The sequence below is a fragment of the Neolamprologus brichardi genome, chromosome 18 (genome assembly GCF_056152115.1).
Source record: "Neolamprologus brichardi isolate AB-2024 chromosome 18, ASM5615211v1, whole genome shotgun sequence".
NCBI classification, from domain to species: domain Eukaryota; kingdom Metazoa; phylum Chordata; class Actinopteri; order Cichliformes; family Cichlidae; genus Neolamprologus; species Neolamprologus brichardi.
In genome coordinates, this window is record NC_142121.1 from 5,576,363 (window position 1) to 5,598,629 (window position 22,267).

Consider the following 22,267-nt stretch of genomic DNA (forward strand, 5'->3'; position numbering starts at 1 on the left):
ACACTTCCTCTTCTTCCTGCTCTCTAGCTAAGCACCTCCTGTCTGTCCATATCTTTCTGTGTTCCCTCCCCTTTAGGTCTACATTATGAAGATGGGTGTAACCAACATGTGTTGGCAGGCCCCATCACATGTTGTTCAGATCAGACGTCAGACCAGTTTCTATGATAAGGAAGTGAAACTTACACAATCACTGACACTGAGAGGAGAAATGGCGCAGAAAGGAGTTCAGCTGGACCGAGAAAACTTCTCTTGTTCGATCTGTTTGGATCTACTGAAGGATCCGGTGGCTATTCCCTGTGGACACAGCTACTGTATGAACTGTATTAAAAGCTTCTGGGACAAAGGGGAGAATCCTTTCTACAGCTGCCCTCAGTGCAGACAGACGTTCACACCGAGGCCTGTCCTGGTGAAAAACACCATGTTAGCAGATTTAGTGGAGGAGCTGAAGAAGACTGGACTCCAAGCTGCTCCTGCTGATCACTGCTATGCTGGACCTGAAGATGTGGCCTGTGATGTCTGCACTGGGAGAAAAATGAAAGCCTTCAAGTCCTGTTTAGTCTGTCTGGCATCTTACTGTGAGAAACACCTTCAGCGTCATTATGATGTGGCTCCATTAAAGAAACACAAGCTGGTGGAGCCCTCCAAGAAGGTCCAGGAGAACATCTGCTCTCGTCATGATGAGGTGATGAAGATGTTCTGCCGTACTGATCAGCAGAGTATCTGTTATCTCTGCTCTGTGGATGAACATAAAGGCCACGACACAGTCTCAGCTGCAGCAGAAAGGACTGAGAGGCAGAGAGAGCTGGAGGTGAGTCGACAAAACATCCAGCAGAGAATCCAGGACAGAGAGAAAGATGTGAAGCTGCTTCAACAGGAGGTGGAGGCCATCAATCAGTCTGCTGATCAAACAGTGGAGCACAGTGAGAAGATCTTCACTGAGCTGATCCATCTCATCCAGAAAAGAAGCTCTGATGTGAAGCAGCAGATCAGATCCCAGCAGGAAACTGAAGTGAGTCGAGTCAAAGAGCTTCAGGAGAAGCTGGAGCAGGAGATCACTGAGCTGAAGAGGAAAGATGCTGAGCTGAAGCAGCTCTCACACACAGAGGATCACATCCAGTTTCTACACAACTACCCCTCACTGTCAGCACTCAGTGAGTCTACAGACTCATCCAGCATCAATATCCGTCCTCTGAGCTACTTTGAGGATGTGACAGCAGCTGTGTCAGAGGTCAGAGATAAACTACAGGACATTCTGAGAGAGGAATGGACAAACATCTCACTGACAGTCACTGAAGTGGATGTTTTACTACCTAATCAGGAGGAACGCCTCGTGGATCCATTCCACCTACCCCGTACAATGGCTTCCCCTGTAGTGCCTTCATTTGTGCCTTCCCCTCTGGTGTCTCCCCGTGTAGTGCCTCCCCGCACCCCATTAGTGGTTCCCCGTGTATCGTTTTCCCGTGTACAGCATCAACCAGCTTTCTTAGATCCAAGAAGAAGGGCATACCAGAACCAACTGAAAATGTTTAAAAGTAATAGAAAAAAATTCTAATGACATTCAATGAAGTGGATGTTTTACTTACACCATCAGAGCTAAAGAGGCAGGAGAGACGCCTCCTGTGTGGAGCCCTCCCCATTGAGTGTTGTTAGTGTTGCTTCTAGTACACTTCTAGATTTGTCTGTTCATGGGTTGGTTTTATTTTTGTTGTAGGTATTTCATATTTTATTTCCTTGATTATTTTATTAGTTAATTTTGGTTAATTTTGCTAGTTTTTCCAAGGGAAACTTCCCATGTCTCTTTAGTCGTGGAGGCTATCACTGCTCATAATAATTTTATGATTTTCATTTTAAACATATATATTTTTCCAAATGTAAATCTTAAATCTAAATGTAAATCAAAAATTTTATTTAACATGTATATTAATGCTTTTGTATGTTATTGTTGTTTCTCCTTCACTTCATGGGTTTTCCATTATCACAGTTTTTATTTTCTAAATCAAAAAACAAATGGGGTGTTATCAGAACAAGGTTTCTGTGATCACACTTGACGAGGAGATTAGTCATTATGTTCATTGTTTAATGTGGGAACCAGCTGAAGGGTTTTCAAATAAATACATTTTTGAACAAAGTCTTTTCTTCAGTCTTCATTCCAGGATCTTGACGTCAGACTGGTGTTAGTTTGGGTGTGTTTTCCTTTGGAATATGGGGTTTATTTTTTGGTTTTTACATTATATATAATTTAACTCTGTTAGTAGGTCCATACCCAGTGTTATATTAAAATCAATGAAAGTCTCCAAAAAGCCGCAGGAGGTCCTCAAACCCGAACACATCATTGTATAAATGAAATGAGAAATTAATGCACACACAGACGTATAAGAAAAAGCTTCGGATTCCAGGAATTCTTTTCAAATACTGCATCACAAAGTAAAACTGATTCTGTAAATATTACATAACAACTCATAAACATGTGAAGCTTTCTAAATGTTCGTGACAGTTACACATTTTACAAGGCTGAGCAGTAAAGTAAAAGTAGATTTCTGTTTGCACATAATGTTGACATAATGATTACAGTATGCACTGTGTGATCGCCACAGGCCAGGCCGTGTTTTCTTGTTCTCTGTCTCATTCAGGTACCTGCTAGGTGGAGCTGACCTGATTTTGGATGAACATACGTGAGCAGGTCAGGCTCAGGTGCACTATAAAGAAACCCTTTCAGGACTTTTCACAGGCCTTTCTCTGCTCCTCTCTTTTTCATGGATGATACTTGCTATTAACCATTTGCACTTTTCCTTGGGCATATTTTTAGGTCACTGCAGAGTGACCACCTAAATACAGCTAAGCCTGAATAAAGATTAATTTTCTGTTAATGTATGCAGTACAAAACAAAACCTTTTATTTTCACATTCTTGCAGAGGTCCACCTGTGGTCGTAACTAATGATGGAGAGTCAGAGGTGGGAGAGTGTGTGTGGGGGAAAGAGAGCGGCTTCTCCCTGTCTTCCTCTTTTACAAAGAAGAACAAAGAAAATGAAGGAGTGGAGGTAGAGGAGGAGAATGTGGGGAGATAAAGGATAAAGATTAAGAATAATTAGTCTCTGACTGCTCAGCTCACTGTCATAGTTCAGTGTGTTTGGCCCAGAGTCTTAAGATTTTTGGTGGCTTGTGATTTTTTCTTTTGGATTTAAGAGTTCTCTTAAGTCCTTTGAGTATTATAGTGATTTTGAGTTTTCTTTTCTATGATCATCAGATGATCTTAGTTTCCTTTCATGTCCTGTCTGTCCTATCCCGTCTCTGTGTTTGAAGTCTCCTGTATGAAGTAAGTCCTGTCTCTGTTTGTTTTGCTTTCTGCCCTTGTGGCAGGTCAAGTGCCTGATTGAAGGTAGCTAAAAGCATCTTCAGGTCTGATAGCATAGGGATGTTCAGCTGCTACAGTTTTTGCCTTGCAGTTAGAGGTTTCATATTCTGAAGGTGGCTCCTTTAACATAGTTTAGGGCCCTTTCATAGATGAGTAAAAGTTTATTACAGTAAGATTTAACTATCAAAAGCAAGTGGAATAACAACCAGCATCCAGTGTGCCCAAGTGAAGAAAAATAAGTTATGCAGGTCAGTTTGTGTTGCTCAGAAGCAGTTTGCACAAAGTTGCTTATGTTGTTTTTCCTAACTTTTCCCCCATGTTCTTTTATGTGATGTTTCAGTGTTAGTCATTGACTTCCCATTTTGTTTGATGGGCATTTGTCTCTTATGCTTTGTATTTCGTTTCACTTCCTGCGTCATTAATTCTGATGAGTCTCACCTGTGTGTTCAGTCGTTCCCTATTCCCCTGATTAGCTCTAATGTGTATAAATTTGTATGAAAAGCACAACATGTATTAGTATAAATAATTTCAGTTATCCTTTGTGACCTTGTCTGTTTTTCAGTCGGGATTTTGTTTGTTGCTTTTCTTCTGAATTTTTGTGGTGTTCTTGCTGGACTGTCACGGGTTGCTCTGAGGATCCACACGCAGTACTCCAGGGTTGTGATTTAACAGAGAAAGTTTTATTTACAATTTCTTCACCAAGTGTATTTACAGGCAGTGCGGAAATTGTGCTATTTACAAGACGTGAGGGGCGGGGTTCCATGGAAAAAGGAAAATCCCACACATGTCGACGCCGACCTCTCTCCACACTCCACACGGGGAAACACGGGGATGGGTCTGGGGAATCTAGAGACACAGAAACACACTTTAACGTCTGATATGTCGGCACAGGAACAATGAGTGAACAAAAAACTCACCTGAAACTCTGGCTGATTGTGACCCACACCCAGTTTCACACCTTGGCGATTAGAGGATCATCAGGGGTCCTTTTGTCTCTCTGTGGGGGGATACTCCCACTAGGTTTATATCTGGGACTCCCCACCATTTGACCTGAGAACTGAAGAAGCTTCTCGGATGAGAGGTGACTGTGGGATGAATGCCGGAGTACCCAGAGAGGTTGAACTTCCACCTATAAAATTAAAAGTATTTTCTTTTGACTCACTTTGTCTGAGAATCTGCATTTGGCTTCTGGACAAAAATAATTTCACCCAAATCTGTTAAAAAATAAAACAAATAAAATTAACCTGAGCAGGTTTAAAATAAAGCAAAGAAAGGAGAATCCCTTTATTAACTAAATAAAGTTAGATTTAAATGACTCTGCTTTTATCTACATACCTAACTGTTGTTTCCTAGTGTTAACATTACTGCACCTGGGTGTGGTCCTCTCTCAATGTAAGGCACATCACATCTTCTGTAAAAATTAAATAAACGAGATACAATTGATATTTTCACATCCATCAAGCAATGCTGTAAAAAAGGCTCTCAGCTGCTACTGTCAGCGTTGCTAAGCAACAGGAGCAGCGCGTCGTAGGCTAGACGATCTCAATTAAAGCAGCCTCGGAGAAGGATGCAGCCCCAGAATTGGGACACAGCTTTAGTACTCAAGGGCTCTGATGGATGTTATCTTCAGGTGTGATACATATATGTCTGCAGTTAGCTGGAAGATTTTGGTTTGATAAATATTTCAGTTACTGAAGCAACAATGTCTTCAGTTCAGCATTTGAGAGACTTTATCAGGGAGAGTCTAACTGCTACAGCTGAAGACATCTCCTCTGAGGTTGAAACAACGATGGTCCAGTATGAGGAGGAGATCAGCCGTCAGCGCAGACTGCTGGATATCAGCCGGAAACCCGAGACAAAGTTACACATAACAGGTATGTATAACTGCGATGATCATGTAGGACCCTGGTGCAGCTATATATATATATACATATATATACATATACACATATATATACGTATATATATATATACATATATATACATATATATATATATATATATATATATATATATATATACAAATGTAAACTTTTAGCATTAAACACTGTGTAAGGCGCAGAGAAAGTCACTTTTGAGGTTAAAATGTGAGACAAAACTTGTGCCACAGCTGGCTGACAGCTTGATCTCTCTGTCCCTTACCCTGTGGGTCCTGAGGCAGGAGAGTCCTCTGCTCCTCACCACCCATCTTCATCCTTTGATGGGTTCAGTGATCAAAATCACCGCCTAATCAGGGCCAAACTCCCTGCAAGACGACGCTGTGTCTCCCATCACTCTCGTCTCTTTTAAACAAACAAATCGATTTGACTTAAATGTTTTATTTTCACAATTTACCCTCTTAAATAAGTGAAACTGCAACAGGTTTATGTGACCAAAAATAATCATGATTATGAATTTTGCTGTAAGCTTTTGCAGCAGCTTTAGCTCAGACTAAAACGATTCAGCTGTGTGGTGGAAATCTGGGGAAAAAGCCCACTTCCAATGTCTTTGAGTGCTTCATTAAAGCTGCAGAAGGACCAGCATGAACAGACACACAAAGCATTTTGTGCAGGCTGGTTAACAAAGAACTGCCCTCTGAGAGGCATTTATTGAGTGAGCCTGCCTGATAAAGAAAGACCGACCTTGAGACTGAATGAAAAGAGCTACAATGAGCAAACTGGTTCAGACTGGCTGCATGCTTACTTCCTGTACACATAAACTGTGGAAAATTACAAAGTATTAAATAATAATAATAATAAATAATATAAATATAAATAATATTTTGGAAGCTTCTATGGAGATGACCATATATCGCACCTCTTTCCTTAATATTAGTCATTTAGTTTGAGTCATAGTCGTAAGTCTCATTACACGACATGACATCACACAGCTCTACATCTGAATCAGATTCATTATATGTTGATAAACCTCTTGAGCTGTAGCATCTCTTTGTTGAAGGGGGCCAAACAAAAATTCATGCAACAAATGATAAGAGAACAACACATACTATACACAACTAACACAGAACAAATAAGACAAGCAAACAGAAAACAAAAGGTCACAAGACATAATAAATAAAATGATAGCTATTTACAAAGCAACGATAAAACAAATTAACACTGATTAACTTAATGAAAATATAAGTAGTCTGGTTTGAGCAACAAAACATGTTTGAATAAGTAAAAAGCTAACGTGGAGCAGATATTTGAAATATTCAAAGGTAGTATTTCACACAGAAAGAGCCAAAAATAGAAAATCTTTGATCCAAACACCCTCAGATACAAAATGGACATTAATGATAAAACTATAGAAAGAAATTACACAGTTTGTGCAAACAAAAAACATTCATTACAACTAAAAATACAACAAATGTAGCTCATTTCCCAAAACAAGACCCGTAGGCCTTTAGGTAGAGATCATTATAACATACTATAAAATAATTTAAAATATCCCAAATGTCAGACTAGTTAGTCAAGTGTGGCTAATGTTATAAGTGCTAACAAGCAAGCCTACTTTTTTCACAGGATCCACACATCTTAATGTGGCTAAACATTACTCCTGTTTAGTTATAGGCAGGACTGTACTGGGGCATAAATCCAGGCTATGAGCCTGAAAAATTTGCTTTTTAGGGCTGTCATTATATCTGATTTTCTTCAGTTTACATGTTACACTGTGTATTTGCTAGCCAAAGGTATCACTGCTTTATTTCACAGGGTGAGAATGTTTACTGAGAGACAGAGAAAGATGTAAGAACAAGACAGGTTGAACTCTGTTTTTGTGAAATGAATGCTGACTTTGTGTTATTCAAATGTTTGGTAACTCATCTACAATGTGGGATACAGCAAACAAGCAATTCAATTCATGTTGTTTTCCCATTGCTTGTTATGTTTTCTACATAACAGATGAGTACTATCTATCCATCCATCCACTTATCCGAAGTTATGTCAGTAAGCTAAGCACACTTTTCCAGATATTCCTCTCCAACTGAGGGATCCTGTGGAACTGGATCATCTAGCCTGGCATTCCCAGGCTAGATGAGTAATTTCTATGTCTCCAGCAGGTTTCTGGGCATGACCAGAACATCTGCAAAGGGAGGTGCCCACGAGGCATCCTCGAACCATCTGAACTCAATCCTTTCAATGTGCAGGTTTACACTTTGTATACGAACCCATATATAATATAATTTTAGAAATCACATTGAACAATCCACTAAAAAGTAATAACTGACTAAAGAAAATAACAGAATGCACCTCAGCAGGTCAATGTTATGATGGTGAGTTCATGGATGACATGAAGGAAGCTTCTTTATGGCAGCGGACGAAGACAAAGAAAACAAAGGGGGAACTCGTCAGCTTTGGTTTTCCAAGTATTTTACTTTATCAACTTGCTGAGCATTTTCTTTTTCAAGTTGTTGAAGCCAGGACTGAAGATCCAGAACATTAAGATCACATGCAGTTGAAACAAAAACTGACTTATGCAAACTGGAATTAATAGGATTGACTTTTGAAGCAAACAGGTCAGGTTTCATATTTTGAATGACATACCATACTGTTTTAGTGTTTTCCTGTCATAACATTAGGAAGCTTTTTTCTTGTGACCTTTTGCTCCTTCAGCAATCCCACAACAACATGAATGTAAGGAAGAGGAGGGTCTCCTCCAGCAGGTCTGCATCCCGGAGAGGAACTCCAGTCTTGATCAGAAAGACCCAGGGCATCCAGAGATTAAAGAGGAACCAGAGGAACTCTACACCAGTCAAGAGGGAGAGCACCTTATACTGAAAGAGGAGACTGATACCTTTATGGTGACTTCTACTTATGAGGAAAGTGAACCAAACAGTGACCAGCTCCTTTCTCACAACTGTCCTGAACCAGAGAGCAGAGACGAAGGATCGACTAGATGTGCAGATCTGTTGAGACATCAAATAGACAGAAGTCATATTAGCAGAGTAAATGACTCTCAGGCTTTAGACAGCCAGTGTAAAACTGATACAAGTAGAAAGTCTGTAAAATGTGACACTTGTGGAAAAGCCTTTCAGTGTAAATCCAACCTGACTAAACATCTGAGAACACACACAGGTGAAAAGCCACATTCCTGTAGCATCTGTGGGAAAGGATTTAGTCAGATGGCAAACTTGAAAACACACATGAGAATTCACACGGGCGAGAAGCCACATTCTTGTAACACCTGTGGGAAGAGATTCAGTCACATGATAACTTTGAAAACTCACATGCAAAATCACACAGGTGACAAACCGCATTCTTGTAGCACCTGCGGGAAAAGATTCAGTCGTATGATACACTTGAAAACTCACATCAGAACTCATACAGGTGAGAGGCCGCATTCGTGTAGCACCTGTGGTAAAAGATTCAGTCAGAAATCAACACTGGAAACTCATGTAAGAATCCACACAGGTGAGAAACCACATTCTTGTGCGATGTGTGGGAAAAGATTTAGTCAGATGCCAAACCTGAAACGACACATGGGAATTCATACTGGTTAAAGATTACAAATGAGTGAGAGCTGTCAGACATGGCAGTGTGCCGATGATAGAGCCCACACTGGTGACAAACCAAATCACTGCAACAACTAAGGGAAAATGTGACCTCATATTCAGGTTGAGACGTGTACAGAACTCTCAGAATTGTTTATTTGGCTTATTATTATTACGCATTGGAACCTTTTTATTGTATTTTTTTTTTTTAATTAATTGTGACGTGGTGACCAGAGAACATAGAAAGTGACATAACTGCTGTTAATGTGAAGTAGGCAGGATGCAACATAAACTTTTTCCAAGTTTATGATGAGTAATTGACTGAAGATAGTACTGGATTGACGATTGACAACCAGAGCCTGGAATGTGTGCAAGCAACTAACTGGCAACCCCCAGGTAATGAAACTGAATTTGGGTACATGTGGTGGGGAAGAATCCTGAGCTGGTGGTTAAGGTCAAGATATACCTCTAGATATAGTTGGGCTCCCCTCAATGCACAGCTTGGGTTGTGCAACCAGTCTCTGGGAAAGTACTACTCTACTACTCTACTCTGGAGTTTTCCAGGTATACTTGTTTCCTTCTGGTTCAACAGTTGTTTTGGACGTTTTTTTCCCCCTGCATCTTTGGGTTGGCGAACGTTTCCTGGCTGATGTCTCTGCTTACATGCCGAATACTATCCGAGAACTATTCAGCATGTACCTGGGCTACTAAGGGTCCCCAACACTCAACATAAGAAGTGAAGCAAAACCTGAGCCATAGATTGCTGATCAATTTTGTAATGATATAGTTAGGTCTGCAGCTGTATGTTCTGAACTGTCAGGTTATGAGTTGTCAGTTGATCATTAGCTAGTGGTGAGTTGGAGGAAGTGGTGGGGAAGGATGCCAGAACGACCTTGCATACCCATACTGTAGATGTGCTGAAAGCATCTGGTAGAGGTTCCAGTTCACAAGATCTTTAACTCTGAGAGCTTTAACAGCATTCTGATGAAAGCTAGGGACATTGACTCTGAATGGACCGTTTCACGTGTTTTTCCGTCTCGGAGTCGAGCTCCTACTCCCCAAATATCAAAAGGAGATGTTTAAGGTGGTTTTTGCATATAACCAGAAAGTGTCCAGTGTGAAGTGTTCTGGGCACTGCAGGATGTGGCCCCAGGAGAAACAATGGAGAGATTATATCTCTCAGCTGGTTTGGGAACTTATTGGTGGCCCTTAGGAAAAACTAGAGGAGGTGGCTGGAAAAATTCAGCTCTGGGTGTCTCTGCTTATACCTGCTGCTATACTTGCTGCTATGACCTAGAAATGGATTACCTGTCCAACTGTCAAAAATTACAACTCTGGCTCCTCGAAAGTAAAATGCAAAGAAAAGAGGGGTGCTCAAGACATTTGCACAGTACTGGTAACTGGTTTTGTTTTACCTCTATTTTAATTTTCAACTGTATTTTAATTTTTTTATATATAGTTTATCAATTTTATTGTACGGTACTTTGTGATTAAATGTCTGTGAAAAGTGCTATGTAAATAAATTTACTGACTGTAGTTAATCAGCTAAGTTAATGAATGGATTTTTCTGCCTTTGCTTCATTTTTTAATCTGCTCAATTTCTTTTTATTTGTTTTAGTTTTACAGATTTGGGTGAAATTTGTTTTAGAGTTTTGACATTATATTATTATTAAAATCTGAGTGTTTGACCGAAATACTGATGGAAACTGCAGGAGACATTGCAGCATCATTAAACCAGTATGTCAGCTCTTGGGAGCAAAATTACAACAACAACATAGTAAGAAAAAGAAAATGATTTCAATCTTTTTTTTTTCTTTCAACTGCTCCCTTTAGGGGTCGCCAGAGTGACTCATCTTCCAATATCTCACACAGTTTCTAGCATCCTCTTTAGTTATGCCAGCTCTCTTCGTCTTTTTCTTCACTACATCCACAATGTATAACATCAGTAGTGTTTGTAGTAATCATTACAACACTTCATCATCTTCCCACAAAATTTGTATTCAGTTGACTTTAGTTTTCAAACGCCACAGACATGAGATGTTGGTTTTCTACGGTCCTAAACTGAGCTAACTTTTAAAATCTGAATTGTACAAAGCTTCTGAATATTTTAGGATTTTGATAAGTATAAGTTAGCTACTGAGTTGTATAAAACTGCCCCCACACATCCAGACTCACTAAAAAGTTTGGCCTTTGAACAAAAAATCTGTCTATATATTTTTTTTTATACTTTTCATCCTTTTTGATTGATTTCACTTTGCTTGTGTTTTACTTTCTATAAATGAAATCTGTCATCATTAGGGATGGGAGTCACAAACTGGTTCCCAATAGTTAAATTCCTTGGATTTGTTAATCTCCTTGCCTGTTGATTCTGCTCATCAGTTCCACTCACACTTGCTACAGTTTAAGATAAGATACCTTTATTAGTCCCACGAGTGGGAAATTTCATGTTAAGGCTGCCGACCTATTGCACGCAATTGCGGCGCCATCTTAACCTCCATACAAACATACAAAAAAACATCACATGGGGAAGACAGGTCAGAAAGGTATAACAATGGAAAATGCACCACATGAGGAAAGATAAGGATAAAAAAAATAAGTCCCCCCAGACTGAGCTCCAATAGGGAGATCAGTTTGAGAACAGAAAAACCCACCTCTGCACAGAGTGTACCAGATTAGGAAAATAGGGCGCAGTCTGCAAAGTGGATATGGACATAACCTTTATTTTTATTGCACAAAAGGATCAGAGTGAGATGATACCAGAGGTATAATTCAAATGCTGCAGCAAAAAACTCATCCTTAGCTGATGGCAATGGCACCTAGCATTGTCTTCTGCTGCTGCAGGCCATTGCCTTCAAAGAGGAACATGTTATATGTTCAGAGATGCTCTTCTGCTTGCCTTAGTTTGTAACAAGCGGCTACTTGAGTCATTGTTGCCTTCAAAAGTGCTCAAAGTACTCTGGCCATTCTCCTCTGACCTCTGACATCAACAAAAAATGTTCACCCAGAAAACTTCAGCTTGCTAGACTTTTTTTTAGACCGTTGTCTGTAGACCTTAGATGTGGTTGTGCTAGAAAATCCAATAGATCAGTAAGTGTCTGAAATACTCAGACTGGACCGTCTGACCACAGCACTTTCACAGTCACTTTGTAGGGTGAAACATTTCTATACTGATGGGACTGGACTGCAGCAGGATCATAGAATATTTCAGGAGTATGAAAATGGTGTGAGTCATGCGCTTTGGCCATCAAAGCCAGGCAGTCTCAACCAAGCTGAACATCTTTCATGAGTCATGATTTCATCATTATCTTTTGAATGACGTAAAATAAAGTGATCTTAACAATTTCATCAAAACTCTAAAAAAAACCCTTTTTTTTTCATTTCATTTGTTGTTTAGATTTTAAGAGACTTGCAGAGTCAATACCATGAAAGACTGAAGCTGTTCTGAGGGCACATGGTACACAAAAACTTCATGACGAAGTTTTTTCCTTTAATTTGTCACCTGTCTGTATCTCACTGCTCCAGTTTTGATATCTTTGTGGATAACGGTGTCTGAGCATGTTTGGTCAGAAAATATTGTTCATGACATGATACTAAAATAATTGAATTAACTATGTGTCTTTTAAAAATATATTACATTTATGTGCAATAAAGGCATGGGCTCTATATTCTCACATGACACATGGTCTGTTTCTGTCAAAAGTTACCTTTTATATCAATGACACACAGGAATAGACAGAAAAAACAGTGATGTCTGCACTGGGATGAAGGAAAAGAAGCTAAAATTATTTTAGCAGACTTAAACAAGTTTTGAAAAAAATGTGAAACAAGCTCTGTTATAAGAAGTGTTCAACAAGCATTTCTCCTCTTCCTGAAACGAATCACACCCTTCGTCTTCTTCCTGCTCTCTAACTCAAGACTTCCTTTCTGTCAACATGTTTCCGTGTTCCCTCCCCTTTCGATCTGCACTTTGAAGATGAATGTGACAAACATGTGGTGACACGGAAGAGCTCACAGGCCCGATTCACTACAGATACAAGCTGGTAAGCTCAGACTAGCGTCAGTCATACGGAAGTGAAACTCGCAAAGTCGCTGATACTGAGAGGAGAAATGGCGCAGAAAGGAGTTCAGCTGACACAAGAAACTTTCTCTTATTCGATCTGTTTGGATCTACTGAAGGATCCGGTGACTATTCCCTGTGGACACAGCTACTGCATGACGTGTATTAATGGCTTTTGGGATGGAGAGGAGGAGAAGAAAATCTACAGCTGCCCTCAGTGCAGACAGACTTTCACACCGAGGCCTGTCCTGGTGAAAAACACCATGTTAGCAGATTTAGTGGAGGAGCTGAAGAAGACTGGACTCCAAGCTGCTCCTGCTGATCACTGCTATGCTGGACCTGAAGATGTGGCCTGTGATTTCTGCACTGGCATGAAGCTAAAAGCTGTGAAATCATGTCTGGCGTGTTTGGTTTCTTACTGTGAGAAACACCTTCAGCCTCATTATGATGTGGCTCCATTAAAGAAACACAAGCTGGTGGAGCCCTCCAAGAAGCTCCAGGAGAACATCTGCTCTCGTCATGATGAGGTGATGAAGATGTTCTGTCGTACTGATCAGCAGATTATCTGTTATCTCTGCCCTGTGGATGAACATAAAGGCCACGACACAGTCTCAGCTGCAGCAGAAAGGACTGAGAGGCAGAGAGAGCTGGAGGTGAGTCGACAAAACATCCAGCAGAGAATCCAGGACAGAGAGAAAGATGTGAAGCTGCTTCAACAGCAGGTGGAGGCCATCAATCAGTCTGCTGATCAAACAGTGGAGCACAGTGAGAAGATCTTCACTGAGCTGATCCATCTCATCCAGAAAAGAAGCTCTGATGTGAAGCAGCAGATCAGATCCCAGCAGGAAACTGAAGTGAGTCGAGTCAAAGAGCTTCAGGAGAAGCTGGAGCAGGAGATCACTGAGCTGAAGAGGAAAGATGCTGAGCTGAAGCAGCTCTCACACACAGAGGATCACATCCAGTTTCTACACAACTACCCCTCACTGTCAGCACTCAGTGAGTCTACAGACTCATCCAGCATCAATATCCGTCCTCTGAGCTACTTTGAGGATGTGACAGCAGCTGTGTCAGAGGTCAGAGATAAACTACAGGACATTCTGAGAGAGGAATGGACAAACATCTCACTGACAGTCACTGAAGTGGATGTTTTACTGTCAGATCCACCAGAGCCAAAGACCAGAGCTGGATTCTTAAAATATTCGCGTAACATCACACTGGATCCAAACACAGCAAACACACAGCTGTTATTATCAGAGAGGAACAAAAAAGTTACATTTGTGAAACATCAGCAGTCTTATCCTGATCATCCAAACAGATTCAGATATTGTTGTCAAGTTCTGGGTAGAGAACGTCTGACTGGACGTTGTTACTGGGAGGTGGAGAGGAAAGGGCGAGTTTATGTAGCAGTCGCGTACAAAAGCATTAGCAGAGCAGGGTGTGGAAAAGTGTGTGGATTTGGTCGTAATGACAAATCTTGGGCATTAGATTGTTCCAAAAACAGTTACACATTTTGGCACAACAACATTGAAACTCCAGTTTCAGGTCATGGGTCCTCCAGAGTAGGAGTGTACCTGGATCACAAAGCAGGTATTTTGTCTTTCTATAAAGTCTCTGAAACTATGACTCTCCTCCACAGAGTTCAGACCACATTCACTAAGCCGCTTTTTGCTGGACTTTGGTTTTACAATAATTATGGAGATATTGCTGAGTTCATCAAACTGAAATAGACTGAACTCGTTCATATTGTTGTGGGTTTAAATTGGAGTGGATTTTTCACTTGAGCTAGAATTTTTGCTTTGCTGCTCAGTTATGTTTTCATTAGCAATTTAGAAAAGTTGATGGTGGTGGTGGGTGTGTGTGTGTGTGTGTGTGCGTGCCCACACTGTGAGCACGCAGGTCGCATCAGGGCGTATAATGTGAGAAGGATGACCTACGAACTTTTAACCCCTGCGATTCAGTGGTACAGTTTGAGCAGGAGCTGAATACTGCGACTGAAAAAACACACAGTGTATTCCCAGCTTTAGATGTTATAATCCTATACCTTTGATAATTGCAATCAATGATAACTTCATGCATTGTTTTTAATGTTTAGCATGTGAACAAAGTGAAGGTTTTTACTATAAATAACTTTTTGTTCAGTTTTTCTCCCGAAACACCTGAAATACTTTCAATTCAATTTAAATTCAATTCAATTTTATTTATATAGTGCCAAATCACAACAAAGGTTGATTCAAGCCTCTTAACCTCAGGGACTAACTGTAGTATATAAACATAAAAATATAGAGCACACTCTTGTGTTGCAGTTGAAGTTCCTTTGAGAATTTGAGGTCCAAGGTGTTGGTTTTCTTTTTAACAACAGTTTAATGAGTAGCCCATATAAAGTCTTTGTGTATTCGGCAGTGTTGGGAAGGTTACTTTTAAAATGTATTCCATTACAGAATACAGAATACATGCCCCAAAATGTATTCTGTAACGTATTCCGTTACGTTACTCGATGAGAGTAACGTATTCTGAATACTTTGGATTACTTAATATATGCTGTTTACAACTACATGAATGTACTATTGCTGTGATTTATTACTGTTACTGACGGTCCGCGGCTCCGAACCGTAGTAAAGGGACCTCTGGCTAATATGGTGGGTTCTGTGTCGGCTCGTAGCTGAAAAATAGCTTTACTTTGTTGTCTGGGTCAAGTTTGTTAGCGAGAGACAGAGAGACGTTGAAAGGCTGCTCCAACAGAACTTATTGTTTCGGAGGAAAACACGAACACAGCGTACAGTCGAGTCTTAATAGCTTACTTACAACTGGGCTCCTCAGGCACTCTTCTTGGCTGCAGTGGTTATTATTATATTTACATGCTTCCAGCTCGCTCGTACTTTTCCTTTTTCTCCCTCCCTCGCTCACAGACACATAACGTGTATGGCAGTCCATTCTCCCTGCAGCACGGACTACACTGCCTATGATGCTACATTCTTTAGAGCTATACCTGTAGCATTCTGCCTATTAGCTTAGCACAACAACAACAACGCTCTCTCACCCAGGAAACACGCAGAGAGAGAGCGTCACCCTGTAACCATGGCAACCGTAACGCTGCCGCCTGGAACAACAGAACGTAGCTGTCAAACAAAACCCAAACAGTCCTGACCCGCGACAATATGAAACAGGAAAGTACCGCAGTGTAATCCATTTATTTCAACAAAGTAACTGTATTCTAAATACCACCTTTTTAAACGGTAACTGTAACGGAATACAGTTACTCATATTTTGTATTTTAAATACGTAACGGCGGTACATGTATTCCGTTACTCCCCAACACTGGTATTCGGAAGTATTTAAAGCTGTCCACTGTTTCCACAGTTGAGTTATTCATGAGTACCAGCAGGTGAATGCTCCTCCACCTTCATGTAATTCACAATAACCTCCTTTCTTTCTGAGATATTCAGGCATAAATGCTCGTTTTGGCAATAATTTTCCAGGGCTATCTCATCAGCAAGTGAACTCAATCCTGAAAACCTCTCAGTTATGTTATTAGCTCTTTTTACCCCAAGCTGTCATGGGTGTAGAGTGAGTGTAGGAATGGGTTCAGAGCACAGCCCTTTGTCTATTATTATTATTACTGTACTTAGTGATTATATGCCTGTACAAAGCATTTTATAAATAGACATACTGAGGTTTAATCAGCTGTGTCACCAGATGAATCAATAAAGGGATTTTCTCTTCATTTTTAAATCTGCTCCTTTTATTTCTATTTGTTTTAATTTTACAGATATGGGTGAAATTATTTCTAGATAATTATTTTCTGACATTTTGAGAGTTTTGGACATAAACACTGATGCAGAGTCTATAGAGACAAGCAGGAAACCTCAGTGAAAGACTCCTGGTCAGGGTTTCTGACTGCACAACAAAGTATATGCCAATAAAAGACAATTAATGTCAGCTTGACAATCATACATGTTATAAGAAACAACAAGCTATCACAAACAATAGATAATAATTTACAACACACAAAGCTCAGCAGCACTAAATTAAAGTTATCAGAGCATAACAGACTGTAAATTCTGCCATCAGAGTATTTAATTGTCTGCGGTGACTGCAGAAGTGTTAAACACACATCTCTTGGCTTCCTATAATGAGTCACTGCCTCATACCCCCCCCCCCCCCCTCCCGCTCTCTGACTCAGCACCTCCTCTCTGTCCTCATGTTCACTTGTTCCCTCCCCTTCTGATCTCCACTTGTAGATGGGTGTAAGCAACATGTGGCAATCTGTAAGAGCTCAAAGGCCACATTCGCAGCAGCAACACATGTTGTTTAGATCAGAGCTCAGACTAGTTTCATTTATACGGAAGTGAAACTCACACAGTCGCTGACACTGAGACGAGAAATGGCGCAGAAAGGAGTTCAGCTGGACCAAGAAACTTTCTCTTGTTCGATCTGTTTGGATCTGCTGAAGGAGCCAGTGACTATTCCCTGTGGACACAGCTACTGCATGAACTGTATTAATGGCTTTTGGGATGGAGAGGAGGAGAAGAAAATCTACAGCTGCCCTCAGTGCAGACACCCCTTCACACCGAGGCCTGTCCTGGTGAAAAGCACCATGTTAGCAGTTTTAGTGGAGCAGCTGAAGAAGACTGGACTCCAAGCTGCTCCTGCTGATCACTGCTATGCTGGACCTGAAGATGTGGCCTGTGATTTCTGCACTGGCATGAAGCTAAAAGCTGTGAAATCTTGTCTGGTGTGTTTGGTTTCTTACTGTGAGAAACACCTTCAGCCTCATTATGATGTGGTTCAATTAAAGAAACACAAGCTGGTGGAGCCCTCCAAGAAGCTCCAGGAGAACATCTGCTCTCGTCATGATGAGGTGATGAAGATGTTCTGCCGTACTGATCAGCAGATTATCTGTTATCTCTGCCCTGTGGATGAACATAAAGGCCACGACACAGTCTCAGCTGCAGCAGAAAGGACTGAGAGGCAGAGAGAGCTGGAGGTGAGTCGACAAAACATCCAGCAGAGAATCCAGGACGGAGAGAAAGATGTGAAGCTGCTTCAACAGGAGGTGGAGGCCATCAATCAGTCTGCTGATCAAACAGTGGAGCACAGTGAGAAGATCTTCACTGAGCTGATCCATCTCATCCAGAAAAGAAGCTCTGATGTGAAGCAGCAGATCAGATCCCAGCAGGAAACTGAAGTGAGTCGAGTCAAAGAGCTTCAGGAGAAGCTGGAGCAGGAGATCACTGAGCTGAAGAGGAAAGATGCTGAGCTGAAGCAGCTCTCACACACAGAGGATCACATCCAGTTTCTACACAACTACCCCTCACTGTCAGCACTCAGTGAGTCTACAGACTCATCCAGCATCAATATCCGTCCTCTGAGCTACTTTGAGGATGTGACAGCAGCTGTGTCAGAGGTCAGAGATAAACTACAGGACATTCTGAGAGACGAATGGACAAACATCTCACTGACAGTCACTGAAGTGGATGTTTTACTGTCACAACCAGAGCCAAAGACCAGAGATAGATTCTTAAAACATTCAAAGGAAATCACACTGGATCCAAACACAGCACACACACAGCTGTTATTATCAGAAGAGAACAGAAGAGTCACATTATTGTTTTATCATGAGTCTTATTTTGATCATCCATACAGATTCACTTCTTACAAACAGGTCGTTAGTAGAGAGAGTCTAACTGAACGTTGTTACTGGGAAGTGTTGAGGAGAGGAAGAGGAGTTATTGTAGCAGTTGCATCTAAAAATATCAGGACAGCACAGGATGAATGTTGGTTTGGGCACGATGACCAATCCTGGGCATTAGATTGCAACAAAAACAGTTATATATTTTGGCACAACAACATTGAAACTCCTGTCTCAGGTCCTCATTCCTCCAGAGTAGGAGTGTACCTGGATCACAGAGCAGGTATTTTGTCCTTCTACAGCGTCTCTGAAACCATGACTCTCCTCCACAGAGTCCAGACCACATTCACTCAGCCGCTCTATGCTGGACTGAGTCTTTACTATAATTATGGCGATATTGCTGAGTTTGTCACACTGAAATAGACTAAAGTCTTTCATATTGTGGGTGTAAATCTGTATTTTAGTTTCATCATTGTTGTGACATTTTGGCTGTGCACAGAGATCAGCTGCAAATCAATCATTATGGGTGTTACCCCAACATCTTCTAGATGTTGAATGATGTTATTGAGTGTTTTATAACGAGCTGTTCCTAAGTCTGTTTAGCCATGGAGGCTATGACTGCTCATGATTATTTTCATCTACAAAAACATTTCACTGCATAAAAAGAGCTGATCTCTAAATGAGTAGTGATCATCGCTTTATACACGTGGAAAGAAATGTATAACTGGAAGACTAACTTTTTTTAGTTAAGTCATGACAAATGAGGTATTATGAAACTCTAGTTTTAAGGAGTAATCAAGATGAGATTGTCCATTGTTTTTAAAATTCACTACATGAAGAAATTTAATATTATTATAATTACAAATAAATATTGTTGAAAAAAACATTTTTTTTCTGTCTTCATTCCAGGGTCTCAGTCAAGTATGATAGGAAAAATGCTAAAATAATCTTCAGGGAATAGCTGAAGAAATCTTCCTCCTAAAACCCCACAAAGTTCCTGTTTAGACCAGAGGAAGATTCATCAGTCAATCTTGTACTTGTTGATTTTTAAAGCAATGTTTTTCTTTCAATCAGTATATAGAGTTTTTTAATTTAGGTCATCATGGACAAAGTTATTAAACATTTTAAAGCGCTGAAGTGTTTTATTTCATATTTATAAACTGGAAACTTATCAGTTTTTCCCATGGTCTCTCAGTGCAGCATCAGCATTACTGGTTGTGACTCACAGCCTCTCTGTGCTACATTTTTTTCCTCTTCAGTCAGATATGGACTGCTCTCTTAGCCTGCCGGTGTGAGATTTGTGAATCTCTGGGAGATGAGTGATTCGCCCCCCTTCATTTAACAAAAACACCTCCTTTGTCTTGGAGACATTTAGGCATAGATGGTTGTTTTGGCACTACTTTTCCAGGGTTGTCCCATCTCCTGTCATAGCTATTGGTGAAAATATACGGACATATGTACAAATGTGGATAAAAACAAATCCAAACAAAGAAACAAACCACAAAAAACCAACAAACAAAACTCTGATCACTGGTGTAAAACAACAGTTACACAGAAAAAATGATCCAAAGCAGACACCTGGTGGACAACGACAGACATGACAACAAGAAAACATTACAACATAAAGTGCCTTGACGTAACTGTTGGGATTTGGCGCCAAATCAATAAAAATGAATTGAATTATATAAAAGAATCAAGTTCTTGTAGAGAACTGGTTTCAAGTGGGTAAATTTGTGGAATTGATCTCATTTTGTGTGCTGCAGGAGGAAAATAGTGGCACAGTCTACAGCTTGGACTTTTATTTTTATTAAGCAAAAGGATAAGCGTGAGATGGTAAAGTGTAAACTGTGTCCAGGACAGAAACAGCTGCACGATCCTGCTAACACAACTTCGCACAGACAACCTGCACAGATGGCATTTTAACACTAAGCTAGCCAAGAACCCAGAGTGATGTTAAAGCTGAGCAATGCCGCCCCCGGCACAGCAGCCAGACTCTGAACTTCAACAGGTAACAAACGTGTAACCAGTCAGGTCGCAGCCTTCGTTTCTATCTGTTCTTGTTTCTAAAGTAGAATTCACAGTGGTTTGATTGCTTTAAAAAATTCTTGCGGTGGTTTTCATCTTTGCATTTTGTTGTTGGCTTTGTGTTTGTGATGCCAAGCCACACATGGTAAGCTCCACACCTCACCACTAGTTTGCTTCCCTTTAGTTTACTTTGCAGTCCCTACTTTAAATATATTTTATTTTTTGCCTATTATATTGTTTCTTTATTAAATTAGTTTACTTTTTCCATCACACCTTACAATGTTTATATGGAGTGCACCCATATCAACACTGCATGGTCAAATTTATGTTTTATGTTTTATTAATACGTCTTTCTTTGTTTGAGATACCTGTGGGTTTGGCTTCTCCTTCCTGGTTGGCAAAAGGCTGGGGGATCTGAAGTACTGCTGACAGCCTCATTGGACTGAACAACATGCTTCATTGCCAGGGGGGTGTTTGGAGTTTGCTGAATTGTTTTGTGTTAGGTAGTTATATGGCAGATATTTTGTTTTCCCCTCGTGTGTCATAGGTTTAGCTAAGTCAGTATTTAAGTTCCCTCCTGTTACATTTCAGCTTGTTAGTCTTATGGTTCAAAAATGAATGAAATACATTTAAGATATGATACTTTATACAGGTCAAATATTTCAAGAATAATGTTTCTCAATGTAAAATTGTAAAGAATGTTTAGATAGGATACAACATTTTGTAAACAGGTACCTCAGAACCTGCTGAGCTGTGCCTCTCTTGTACTGTTACATGGATGTAAGTTCACGTCCTTGTAAAATTTTCCACAGTGCTTCTGCTAAATCAACCAAACAAATACATGTACTCTTGCAAATTATAAACAATCCAATTGTTCCTTTAAAAAGCAGCACAAACAGATAACAACAAAGACTGTCGGATCTTTCCAAAGTTCTCATTCCTGCATTTCAGTGCTTCCTGGAAAGAATTTAGGAGGAATCTACTCTTTATGCTGACAAAGTAGGTCATAAACCTCCTCAGGCCAATGTTGCTGCCTGTTTCTTTGATTGCTGTTTTTAGATTGATTCCGTTCTGCAGTGCTGCATCTGTGACTGATATCATTTCTCCCCTGCGCTCTGCAATATTTGATGCATGTGGAGGATTCTGCTGTTTCTGTTGCCCAGGATGGCTACTTGTTTTACATCTTTTACTTCTGTATTGCTCCCTGTGGAAAACATATCTGGATTTTCTTATTGGATTATCAATTGTGTCTGTGCACTTAGTCTTACGTTTGTCGTTGATGTTAACCAGCTCAAAGTAGCCCAGGTCATTGGTGAAGCGACCATCTGTCCGCCACATATATCCCCTTCTCTCCGTAAACACAGAGGTACTTGAACTGTTTTACGTGGTCATTTTTAAAAACCTTCTTTCTTTTTTTGGCATTTATTCCTCCATTTGCACCAATATAAAAGACAAAATAGTAATCTCTTGCCTTAACCATCCATCCGCTTATCCTTTTCAGGGTCGCGGGGGGCGCTGGAGCCTATCCCAGCTGTCATAGGGCGAGAGGCAGGGTACACCCTGGACAGGTCGCCAGTCTGTCGCAGGGCTAACACACAGGGACAGACAACCATTCGCAACCACATCCATTCGCACATTCACACCTAGTAACAATTTGGATTATCCAATTAACCTATCCCCACAAGCTGCATGTCTTTGGACGGTGGGAGGAAGCCGGAGTACCCGGAGGGAAC

The 22,267-nt window shown here is 40.5% G+C and overlaps 3 protein-coding genes, 1 long non-coding RNA gene and 1 pseudogene across 5 annotated transcripts; 4 read left to right on the forward strand and 1 right to left on the reverse strand.

Moving 5' to 3' along the window:
• The first annotated feature begins 208 nt into the window (after positions 1-208).
• LOC148097483 (tripartite motif-containing protein 16-like) lies at positions 209-2,128 on the forward strand (annotated as a pseudogene).
• A 1,897-nt stretch (positions 2,129-4,025) lies between these two features.
• LOC148097484 (uncharacterized) lies at positions 4,026-5,032 on the reverse strand. The gene is made up of 3 exons (XR_015716804.1): positions 4,689-5,032; positions 4,271-4,482; positions 4,026-4,199 (listed from the first exon to the last, which is right to left on the reverse strand). It is a non-coding gene; the product is annotated as an uncharacterized LOC148097484 (long non-coding RNA).
• A 23-nt stretch (positions 5,033-5,055) lies between these two features.
• LOC102795644 (uncharacterized) lies at positions 5,056-8,929 on the forward strand. The gene is made up of 2 exons (XM_087832153.1): positions 5,056-5,227; positions 7,946-8,929. The coding sequence occupies exons 1-2, from the start codon at positions 5,056-5,058 to the stop codon at positions 8,830-8,832; spliced, it is 1,059 nt and encodes a 352-aa protein (XP_087688279.1). The 3' UTR covers positions 8,833-8,929.
• Positions 8,930-12,897: 3,968 nt separating this feature from the next.
• LOC118455989 (tripartite motif-containing protein 16-like) lies at positions 12,898-14,651 on the forward strand. Its single transcript, XM_035916329.2, has one exon. It carries the CDS (start codon positions 12,931-12,933, stop codon positions 14,605-14,607), a length of 1,677 nt encoding a protein of 558 aa, XP_035772222.2. The 5' UTR covers positions 12,898-12,930; the 3' UTR covers positions 14,608-14,651.
• Positions 14,652-17,244: 2,593 nt separating this feature from the next.
• LOC148097485 (E3 ubiquitin/ISG15 ligase TRIM25-like) lies at positions 17,245-19,338 on the forward strand. 2 transcript variants are annotated; one of them, XM_087832122.1, is made up of 2 exons: positions 17,245-18,065; positions 18,764-18,895. In XM_087832122.1, exons 1-2 carry the CDS (start codon positions 17,262-17,264, stop codon positions 18,818-18,820), a joined length of 861 nt encoding a protein of 286 aa, XP_087688248.1. In that variant the 5' UTR covers positions 17,245-17,261; the 3' UTR covers positions 18,821-18,895. The 2 variants fall into 2 exon arrangements, with proteins under 2 accessions (XP_087688248.1, XP_087688247.1); XM_087832121.1 differs by having other exon boundaries at positions 17,245-19,338.
• The last annotated feature ends 2,929 nt before the right edge of the window (positions 19,339-22,267 follow it).

What these genes read in the sequence shown, in the direction of transcription:
- LOC102795644 (XM_087832153.1), top strand. Translation starts at nt 5,056, where the DNA reads ATGTCTTCAGTTCAGCATTTGAGAGACTTTATCAGGGAGAGTCTAACT. An exon ending in GACAAAGTTACACATAACAG is followed by an intron (nt 5,228 to 7,945) that starts GTATGTATAACT and finishes TTGCTCCTTCAG; the next exon opens with CAATCCCACAACAACATGAA.
- LOC148097485 (XM_087832121.1), top strand. Translation starts at nt 17,262, where the DNA reads ATGGCGCAGAAAGGAGTTCAGCTGGACCAAGAAACTTTCTCTTGTTCG.
- LOC118455989 (XM_035916329.2), top strand. Translation starts at nt 12,931, where the DNA reads ATGGCGCAGAAAGGAGTTCAGCTGACACAAGAAACTTTCTCTTATTCG.